The sequence below is a fragment of the Myotis brandtii genome, unplaced genomic scaffold (assembly GCF_000412655.1).
Source record: "Myotis brandtii unplaced genomic scaffold, ASM41265v1 scaffold294, whole genome shotgun sequence".
Lineage (NCBI taxonomy): Eukaryota > Metazoa > Chordata > Mammalia > Chiroptera > Vespertilionidae > Myotis > Myotis brandtii.
In genome coordinates this window covers 17,834-29,416 of record NW_005361238.1, presented here as the reverse complement: position 1 = coordinate 29,416, position 11,583 = coordinate 17,834, and the positions used below count along the sequence as shown (strand labels likewise).

General features: G+C 41.3%; 1 protein-coding gene across 3 annotated transcripts in view; it reads right to left on the bottom strand.

Annotated features, from left to right (window-relative positions):
• STAMBP (STAM binding protein) overlaps positions 1 to 11,333 on the bottom strand; it is a 26,872-nt gene extending 15,539 nt beyond the window's left edge. The window contains exons 1-2 of one of the 3 annotated variants that reach the window (XM_005869415.2): positions 11,035 to 11,333; positions 9,302 to 9,519 (exon numbers count right to left, since the gene is read on the bottom strand). In XM_005869415.2, coding sequence (XP_005869477.1) covers positions 9,302 to 9,507 — 206 coding nt within the window. In that variant the 5' untranslated portion in view covers positions 9,508 to 9,519; positions 11,035 to 11,333. Of the gene's footprint in view, positions 1 to 9,301; positions 9,520 to 10,682; positions 10,991 to 11,034 lie in introns of those variants that run through there. The other 2 variants (XM_005869416.2, XM_005869417.2) reach the window with 2 other exon arrangements.
• Between the last annotated feature and the right edge of the window lie 250 nt (positions 11,334 to 11,583).

Here is an 11,583-nt window from a genome sequence, read left to right as displayed (position 1 = left end):
CCAAAAATACATTGCCAAAGACATTCTTTTCTTGTTGGAAGTCATTCAGGCTTCCAAATGAAAATATCTCAGTCACAAATAATTCTTCAGAGAAGAGTTTAGCAGCCAAGGGCAGGAAGCTAAAGGAAAACCCATGTTCTATTTCTACTCGTAGCCCCATGTGACCTTTAACTTTGGCTTGTTTTCCTTTGGGATTCATGCTCCTTCAAGGAATATTCCTTGCATCATATAAACACTGAGAAGCTTAGACAATACCTGTATATAATATGTTCATGTTATATGTATGACATACACTATGATCTCTGATGAAAAGTGCTCAGAGAAACCTAAGTGCTACATTTTCTCTTTTAGTTCTTGTCCTTGGCTGTGAAGCTCAGTGGGAAAAATAAATGGACTGAATTCACAGACCTCTAACATTTAGGATGTCTACTTGGAGACACTGAAAAAAAATGGAAATCTCGTATCTTATCAGAACCCAAAGTGGCGAATTCAGAATTTCAGTGTCAGCTCTAGAATCTACTCTTTTAACTGCTACACCACACTGCCTCCACATGGTTCCTGTTGGAGGGGTTCTGAACAAAGGGGTGTTTCTAAACATTTTTTTGTTACTCCTTACCCAAGGATATTTTTTCATTTATTTTTTTTAGAGAGAGAGAAACATTTATGTGAGAGAGACACATGGATTGGCTGCCTCCTGTACATGCCCAACCAGGGCTGGAGTTCAAACCTGCAATCCAGGTACCCGGCCTTGACCGAGAATTGAACCCACAACCCTTCAGTGCAAAGGCCAACACTCTAACCACTTAGAACACCAGCTGGGGCCAACGGGATCTTTTAATAGAATTAAGTCATAATAAATACAAGGCAAGACCCAAAACAAATAAGTTGAGGGTAGCTTGCTCACAGCTATACTCCGCTATAGTTGGGATTAACTGAGTCTTCCATTTTCTGCCCGTGGACAAGAGAAAAACAGAGGAGGAACCCTCAGTAGGGGGAAAAGACGACAACCCCTACTCTCCTCACCATTAAAACAAACCCTCTATAGAGCCCCCTCCTTTCAATCCAAGACCTCTCATGCTGCGATAAATTCTCAAATCAAAATGACTTTAAAAATCTTCCCTGTGGGTTCATGAAAAAGATATAAAACAGCTGCCTTGAAATCTAAAACAGGTAGATTTATTTGTTCAATCATAAAGTCCTCAAAGGGTAGTCAGATGAATAAGACACAGTTCTTATGTTCAAGAGACTTCCAATTCGGTAACTCTCTCACCGAGACCCTAAAGCCCAGGTTCATGTTCACCACCTCAGCAGGCTGAATGTGCGTTGTATTGAAGCTAAATCAGCCAAGGATGTACCATGTCATATAAACACCTCACTTTCTGTTCGCTTATGCTCTCAACCTGAAAGAAGAGACTGTAAAGTCCCCGAGGCCAAGAGATTTCTGTCTCATGCCTCTTTGTGTATTCCTCCAACACCAATACAGTGCCTTGTATAAAGAGGCACTCAATAAAGATCTGATAAATAGAATGGACTTAAACTTCTGGATGAGCTGAATAAAAAAAATCAAAGGGTAAATAAAAAGTGTATATAGTATGCTTCCTTGTAAGAAAGGGGACAATTATATATATGTATATCTGTATCTATTTATTCCACTTATAAAAATCTGAAGAAATATAGGAAGTATATACATAACTTATACATAATATATATACATAAATCAAAGTAGGGGGCAGGGGAAATAGGGTGAATGAGACAAGAGTGGAGTAATAGAATCTAGTTTATAAGTAAGGATAAAAGTTTCTGACCTATACATGAAAACCTTTCTCTTGTTTCAACTGTTGTCCATTTTCTGAATGGGAACATATGGGCAGAAGGGACTCTTAAAAACAAAAACTGGGCCCTGACTGGTTTGGCTCAGTGGATAAAGCATCAGCCTGTGGACTCAAGGGTCCCAGGTTCAATTCCGGTCAAGGGCATGTACCTTGGTTGCAGGCACATCCCCAGTAGGGGGTGTGCAAGAGGCAGCTGATCGATGTTTCTCTCTCATGGATGTTTCTAACTCTCTATCCCTCTTCCTTCCCCTCTGTAAAAAATCAATAAAAATATATTTTAAACAAACAAAAAACAAAAAACTGGGCAACATAACCCCTTTCCCATACTAGAGGAAAGAGAGCTTAGTGGTTTGGAGGACAGGCTCTGGAGCCATCCTGCCCAGGTTCAATCCTGGTGTGGCCATTTACTGTGACCTCAGACAAATTACCTAATCTCACCATCCCTCAGTCTCTCTCTCTCTCCTCTCTCTCTCTCTCTCTCTCTCTCTCTCTCTGTGTGTGTGTGTGTGTGTGTGTGTGTGTGTGTATTAGAAATGGAGAAAAACAGTACCACCTGATAGGATTGCTGTGATGCTTAAAGAGATAACAAAAATAAAGAGCTGAGCACAGTGCCTAACATATAGCTAACATCTACTATGTGCTCATATGACTGTTTTTATTAATAAACAAATAAAAGATATGAACAAGAAGAAGAGATGAAGATATTAGCACCACAGCTAGAAACGTTCAAGGCATAGAAGAGCTGTGGCCCAGATGTATACTGTTCTCTGGGGTTAGATCTGGTTACAGCCTAGAAAGAGGATATATACCAAAACAAAGAGAGAATCATTGGCAAAAACACAAGAAAAACAACCTAATAGAACAATGCAGGGAAAAGAGATAAGGAGAAAAGTAAACACAAACGGTGAATAAATATATGGAATTGTATTCAACTTTATCATGAAAGAAATTGAAATTAAGATTTCATCTTTCAGCTTGGCAAAGTCTTAACGGTTAATTACAACCAGTGCAGGCAAGGGTACAGGAAAATGAGTGTCCTTATACACTCTTAGCAGGACTATAATTTGATACTATTTTTTTCTTAGGGAAGGGGGGGAGTGGGATACAACTATTAAAAATTCAAAATGTGCTTATCCTTTAAACTCACAATTCCACTTCTAGGAATATACCCTACACAATAGTACAAAGGTATATGTATAAGACTATTTTATATAGCATTGTTCATAAAAGCAGGGAAAACTAGAAAACTAAATGTCCATCGACGGGATTATTTAATAAATTATGGTGTACCCACATGTGATAAATAACATAATCACCCATCCATTGATCCAACAAATAGTTATAGAGCATCGACTATGGGGTCAGGCATTACTGTAAAGGCTAGGGATTTGACAGTGAACGACACAGTCACAAATTCCTCCCCAAAGAGTGTATATTACAGGGGGAACAAACAACAAACAAAACAAAAAGTGGATAATCAGTGCAAGGAAAAGTCATTGCTAGAGAAGGGAAATGGGTAATGGGGAGGGGGATAGGGATTAAGGTTTTTAGATTGGCCAGCTAAGGGCATCACTGGCAAGGTGGCATTTAGGTAAAAACTGGAAGAGAGTGAGCCATGAAGAGATCTGGCAGAAGAAATAGCCCTGAGGCAAAGTGAGATGAATGAGAATGTCCTGATATGGAAAGATAGATAGGACTGTTCAGAAAGCAAGATGTAGAACAAAATATATTGTATGATTTCATTCATGCTTTAAGAAACAAGGATACACATGTGAGCCCATGTGCTTGCACGGGCATAAACATTTTCTTGTATATAACAGTAGTTCCCTCTGGTAGATGAGACTTTTCACTTTAATATTTCCCTTGCTGTATGTTTTGAAAAAATAGTTTTAGCCATGAACAAATATTAATTTTGTATAAAAATAACTAATTCAAAAAGTCAAGCAGAAATTATATAACATGAATGTATTAAGGACTCTCATTTCATTTCTTCCAATCTTAAAAAGTTAATCAGCAAGGTGAGCATAATCAGAGATGAAGACCTCTTTGGTTTATAAACCCCAATTCCAGTAGTAACCATTTTCAGGACAGGTGACAGACCATTTTCAGAAAGTGGGTTTGTGTTTCAGGAGGCTCAGAGAGCAGGCAGGAATTGCTCTGTAACTCCCTTCTATGAGGTCTAGTCAATGACCATAAAAAGCTGTGAAAGAATCCACTGCCTGGATTACTGTCTGTGCTCATCATGAAAATATGTGCTGCTTTAATATGCTGAAGATCTTTCTTCTACCCCAGGGTCTGCAAAAGGCAAAGCATTCCTACAGCAGGGAAAACCTCTGAGGCGGGGAATGTGCTTGAGATCACTCAGATGCCTGAACTGCTCCAAGGAAAAGAACAAACATACCTTTTAAACTCCCGAATTAAAGGATCCACAAAAGGTCTAGAACAAGAACAATGACTCTCAATAGTGGGGGTGGCAGAGGAGTGGTGACGTGAATGCCTGCCCCCTCCCTCCTGTCTCCTCAGTTGTAATAATTGCCAAAATGAGCCATTGTTACTGACAGAAACAGACCAAGTAAAATGCAGTAGAAAAATAGAATGAGAATAGAGCTAGAACATTTTTCCTACTCTTAGGGCCTGATGTTTCAAGAATCAGAATTGGGGTCTTAATGATATCTGTAAGAAAAATAAAGCTACATTTATTGATTCAGGTCAAGCCCACCCAACAAAATCCCAAATTAAACCCCAAATGGAACAAATTTAAGTACATGAGCTGCTACAAGCCACCTCTCTCTCATTCAACTCTCCTCCAAGCCTAGTTCATCATATTAAATGGTCCCAGTTCATCATATACTAGTAAGGGGAACCATATACAGGGACAGACTCCCCATATCAGTCTCGCTGTTAACACTAATACTAGAATTCATGCCACTCAAAGTAACATCAAGTCAGAAAATATCAATTTCTTAAGAACCCCTTTTACTCATTTTAAAATATACTAGTATATTTTTGTATTGATTTCAGAGAGGAAGGGAGAGTGAAAGAGAGATAGAAACATCAATGATGAGAGAGAATCATTGATCGGCTGCCTCCTGCATGCCCGACACTGGGGATCAAGCCCACAACCAGGACAAGTGCCCAGACTGGGAATTGAATTGTGACCTTCTTGTTCATAGGTCGACGCTCAACCACGGGGCCATGCTGGCCGGGCAAGAATCTCTGTCCTCTTAATCTTACCACCCACTTGCCTATTTAGTAGTTTATTGCTACAATTAAATGCTCTCTTTTCTGTAACAGCAGCCTCTCATTCTCCATAGGTCAGATCTTTTCCATAGCAAAAAAGATGCTCTAGAACAGTGGTTCTCAACCTTGGCTGCACATTAGAATCACCTGGGAATCTTTTTAAAATCCTGATTTCTGGGCCTCATCCTCCGGAAATTCTGTTTCTTTGTTACTAATGTTGTGGCCCCACCCCATAACAAAGAAACAGAATTTCTGGAAGATGAGGCCCAGAAATCAGGATTTTAAAAAGATTCCCAGGTGATTCTAATGTGCAGCCAAGGCTGAGAACCACTGCTCTAGAATCTCCCATCTTAAAACACACACCACATTTTTATACAATCCTTATGCCCCTTCGATTACTTCCTCATTTTTCCACTTTACTTCTTATCCAAACTTCTACAAAGAGTTGTCTATGCCAGGTCTAGGCAAACTGTGCTAGTGGATCAAATCCAGATTACCATCTGTTTTTATACATAAAGTCTCATTGAAACACAGCCATACCCTTTCATTCATGTACTGTCTATGGCTGTTTTCACACTACAAAACAGAGGTTGTGACACAGATCAAATGGCCTGCAAAGCCAAAAATATTTACTATGTGGTTCTTTACAAAAAGCCTGATGACAGTATACTCACTTTCTTACTGCCCATTCACCATTCAACCCACTCTAATCAAGTATTTCTTTAATCCTGCTAGTGAAATTGCTTATCAAAATCACCATCATGTTACCAAATCCAAATCCTCACCCATCTGATCCAGCTGGCTCCTCTCTGCAGACACTGACCTCTTTTGACTCACGGTCCCACTCTCGCGTGGACTTTCTTCCTGCCTCTCGAACTTTCCTTCAAAGTCTCCCTTGCTGGCCCTCCTTCCACTAACCAACCTCAGGGCTCAGTCCTGGGCTCCTTTTCTCATTCTATAGTCTCATTATCAAGGAGTCTTGATCCTTTTATGTGCTACGGACCCTTCTGGCATCTGATGAAACCTACAGATTCCTCCTCAGAATCTTTTTAAAGATATAACTAATTAAAAAAAATAAATACAAAGAATTACAAAAGAAGCCAATTCTACTGAAATATCATTTTCAAAATATGAAAAATTCTGATGTGTGCTTTTTTACTAATGTGCTTTTTTAATGCATTTATTAATGTATTATTATTGCATTAAAAACAGGATCTTGTCACAGATTTAATAACTGTACTATAATTATGAGGTAGTAATAAGTGTAAATGCTACCTTGAGATATCAGTAAAAATTATAGTATGATATGAAAATATCTTGATTTCTATTGGTGACAAAATTACAAATACAGGCATATCTCATTTTAGTGTGCTTCACAGAGGCAAGACCCTCCACCAGCAAAAAGATTATAACTGGCTGAAGGCTCTGATGATGGCTAGCAATTTTAGCAATAAAGTATTTTTAAATTAAGGTATGTACACTGTGTTTTTTTAGGCATAAGGCTATTGCACACTTAATAGACCAGAGTATAGTATAAACAGAACTTTTATATGCACTGGAAAATAAAAAAATTGATGTGACTCACTTTATTGCACGATTTGCTTTATTGCAGTGGTCTGGAACTGAACCCACAATATCTTCGAGGTATGCCTATATTATTGATACTACTGTCATTTGAGGCCTATATTCAAAATTGAGGGAAATGCTAAATTTCAGTTAGAGGTTAGTAAAAATAAGAAAAGTTTTTCCCAACCAAGTTCATGGACACCAAGTTCTACATATGAATTCCTGTGGGGTTCCTGGCCCCAGATTAACAACATCTGTGCTAGAGGTCTCAGTGGTTCTCATGGCTTCAGAACCATTGTGTGCTGAGGACTCCTGCATTTGTATTCCCAACTTAGACTTCTCTGAGTTTAGACTGGTATATTCAACTTCCTACTGGACATCTCTACTTGGATATCTCACAGGCATCTCAAATTTAACATCTTAACATGTCAAAGAAAGCCCAGGCCTGGATGGTTGTGACTCAGTGGTTGAGTGTCAACCCAGGAACCAAGAGGTCACTGGATAGATTTCCAGTCAGGGTGCATGCCCAGTTGCGGGCTCTATCCCCAGTGGGGGGCAGCCGATATGTTTCTCTCTATATATCCCTCTCCCTCCCTCTCTCTCTAAAATCAATAAAAACATATTTTAAAAAAAAGGAAAGAAAACCCAGACCTGAACTCTTTTCAACACCATTCTTCCCATTTCAGTAAAAAGACCACCACATCCTAAATTACAAAAGGAAGAAAGCCGAGGTCAATCTTCATACCATCCTATAAGTACTCAAACTATAAGTAAGTCCCATGAACTCTACCTCGTGTACCAAATCCATGCCCCTTCAAGCCACCAGCCCCACTCCTGAATGGCTTTGTTTCCTGACTAATCGCCCTGTGTTCTCTCATACTCCACCATTCACCACACAGCAGCCAAAATTTATATTTTTAAAATATAAAAAAATAATAAATAATAAAAAAATAAGATTAGGTCACAACCTCACTTAAAACATTTCAATGGCTTTCTATTGCTCTCAAGATAAAACACAAACCTATAAGGTTCTACAAGATCTGGTCCTGCCTACCTCTCTGACCTCACCTGGAGCCATCCTTCTTCCTCTCTTGCTACCCTCCAAACACCATGACCAGCTCTATTGTATCCTTCAAGTCTCAGTTTAAATCTCATCTTCTCAGACAGACTTTACCCTGACTACCCTATTTAATTAGATATTGCTTATTCTCGGTCACAGCACTCTCTCTGTTGCTTTCATAGCATTTTCCTCATCTTGTGACTATATAGTTATTTGCTTACCTCTTTTTTTTTTAATATATTTTTATTGATTTTTTACAGAGAGGACGAGAGAGTGATAGAGAGTTAGAAACATCAATGAGAGAAACATCGACCAGCTGCCTCCTGCACACCCCCTACTGGGGATGTGCCCACAACCAAAGTACATGCCCTTGACCGGAATCGAACCTGTGACCCTTCAGTCCGCAGGCCGACACTCCATCAACTGAGCCAAACCAGTCAGGGCTGCTTACCTCTTTATTGTCTTCTCCCATAACTAAAAAGGTACACCCATAGGGGTAGGGGCCATTTTATCTACTAAGTATCCAGGTACTAGCACAGTGCCAAGTATATAGTAGGTATACACAATATATGTTTGTTGAATGAATATGGTCCTTGCCCTCAAAGCACTTCCTATGTCAGGAAACAGAACTCACAAGGCCCTTCAGAAAACATCCTCAGGTGAGGATTAACAAACAAACAAACAAAAACCAAAACAACAGAACACTGCCAAAAGGAAAAACAAAAGGCACAGAACCTACATTGAGTTTTGTCTCTCCAAACTGTGGAACAAAGCATATCCCTAAACCCTGAGCTTGTTTCCTCATTTGTAGGATGGGAGGAGAATGTACACTACTAAATGCACACAGAACTGTGAAGGTCAAATGAAATAATGCAGGTTAAATACTCTATGAACTAGTAAGAGCCATACAAATACACTGGTATTATCAAAGGCCCTGGTATTATCAAAGAAGGAGACTAGGAATTATATATGAGACCCTTTAACTTTATTCCCTTCCTAAATGACCTATCATTTCATTATGACTGGGAATTTAGGAGTTATTCCTTGTTAGTTGCACAGAATTTCTTTTATTTATGCTGCCTACCCTACCTAAGATGCTAAGCAACTAAAGGGAGCCACACAACTGTAGGTAGTCAATACTTATTTGATGATTTGCATCATATAAGTTAAAAAAAAAAAGGTAAGAAAAAAACTTTTTCCTGAGTCACTCAATTTGCTACAAAATAAATAGAGGTGAGGAATTCTGACTCTGCAAATCCTCAACATTAATCCTATGATTAATAGAGAGAGGAAAAACATTCATCAATACAAAACAGGTACAGTTTAACCACCAACTCTCTTGACTAACAGCTGAGCCATGTAGGCACAGGCCAAAGAATTAGTCTCTTACTCATGAAATTACTGAGTCATGATAATAACACTTTAAGTACTCATGTCTTTGAATGTCAAGGACAGCCAATATGTAGGAGCTACCAGCAGAAATGATTAATGCTAATGATGACATAAAGTTCTCTAGTTTTAGCAATTCTGAACAAATAAATGAGCACAAAAACAGGATGAGTGAGGCATCAGTCACTGGAAAAAGAAACTGGAGGTGTCTTACGTCATATACTTGTTATAGAGAATGTAGGCATGTTCAATGTTGCCTTCCTCGGAGTAAATGGATGCCATTCGGATCATCTCGACTCCAGAGCGGAAGTACCGACGGGGTGGGATGTCTTCATTTATCTCCACTGAGCTACCCATCTGGGAGAGAGCCCTCACCCGATCTTCGGGAGCGAGGCTCCTATCTCCATGGTCACACATCATTACCAAGAAGCTCTGAGACAAAGGAGAAAAAGGGTGGCATCAACATCATGGCCCATATCATCCCAGCACAACCCAGCACACAGTGGAATAATTCCACAAACCTCTACCTTATGAAGACATTCAGAGAAAAACACCATAGGCTATGGCTCATGTCAAATAAGGTCTCATTCCCACAAGAAGGTTGAGACCCTCAAGGAAGCCTCTATCACAATGATGAGAAGATGGGCAGACTCAACATCCCAGTCCCTGTGCCATCATTAGGTGGTACAAGGAGTATAACTAACGGGCCACAGGGGATTCAGCTCTACCCTTCATACTAATGACTCGGTCACTAAGTGGCCCTGTCCTCAGCACCATAAAGGGAGGGGCAGCACCTTATATTTTTGGGATTCTTTCTCCTCCCTGCTCCCTACTCCCATCTACCCTGGTACCTGGCAGAGTACACTTAGGGAATTTCCATGATGCTAACCCACTTCAAGTCTGATTATTTTTATTCCGTCTGAGAATAACTGACATGTCCCTGCGGTGTGCTTTTTCAAATTTGCGCACAAGGTTAGTTAGGGAAACTGGACTGGGGATGAATGCTCACAATCCTAACTTTGCTCACCAAACCACTATTCCAGTCAATCTACATCATTCCTCATATTCAGGGAAAAGAATTTAGGTCTTTTTTTTTTTTTTAATGTGGAACGCGTCACAGGATTTGCTGGACAGCCTTACGGAGGGGCCATGCAAATCTCTCTTCTCTGTATCGTTCCAATTTAGTATAAGTGCTGCCGAAGCGAACACAAGAATTTAGGTCTTGAAAAGAATTTATTCAAATCTATCTTCAAAGACTAAGCACTCTTTGAATAACAAAAGGGCACGAGGTTAACTTGGAAGCAAAAAAACCTGGGCGTTTTCCCTCCCTGGGTCTCAAACTGTGGTTAACTCTACAATCTTTCTAGATATCGCCGCTGTGAGAATCAGATCCCAGCTTCCAATAGGATGTCACTCTACATCATTTCCAAAAAGAACCGGGGTACTTGATACACATTGAATTACAGCGCATCCTAACCAGCTGCTCTAGAGTCTACTCTAGAATATACTACTACAAGCTATAGCAGAATGCCTTTTTGGAATTCAAGGCCCTGTGCCAACTGGCCCCATTTTGTCTTTTCAATCTCAAACCTTACCCCTTCCCAAAGGAGACCATTGGCTTCAGTCGGTATCCTCATCTGCCCAGAAATCCTCACATTCCAGTTTCCTTTCCCACTCCCACACCTGCTCCTCGGAGCTCGTTCTCTCTGGCCAATTCTCTCTCTAGGTCACATTTCCTCCTTTCAGCTTCCTTCCTAACACACCCTCGCTCATCGTACGAGCGCTGTGGGTACGACCAGGGATGCAAGGCGTCCCATCTCCCACAGGCCTTCTCAGGGGCTCAGAAAGCCGCCAGCAGATCTGAAAGCTCCCAACTTGCCTCCTGACACCCTCAGCCCAGGACCCCTCAAGCTAAGGACGCGGAGGATGCTTGTCACGCCTCAGTACCTCTCGCGAGAGGATGTTCGGAGTCGCGAATGCAGCCTCCTCTTGAGGCCAGCGAGTGGGGCCGGGAACTGCAGGGCCGCGCCACTCTCCAGAGCGGAGCTCAGCATCCGCGGGAAAATGGGGGAAGGTGTGGAAAAGGGCTGAGGCGGAAAGACAGGAGGAGGAGAAAAGCAGCCGCAGGAGTGAGCGGAGAGGAGTGGACAGGGACCGCCTGACAACTGCCTCAGGCCTCCTCCTTGAAGCCACTCAAGCCCAAGTTGCCAACCCGGGACAAAATCATCCAAGGGCTTCGGGTCTTTGGAGTCATCCGCGGGAAAATGGGGGAAGGTGTGGAAAAGGGCTGAGGCGGAAAGACAGGAGGAGGAGAAAAGCAGCCGCAGGAGTGAGCGGAGAGGAGTGGACAGGGACCGCCTGACAACTGCCTCAGGCCTCCTCCTTGAAGCCACTCAAGCCCAAGTTGCCAACCCGGGACAAAATCATCCAAGGGCTTCGGGTCTTTGGAGTGCGAGCAGCCGCGACACGCCGGGCCTGGCGGGGGGAGGGAGCCGG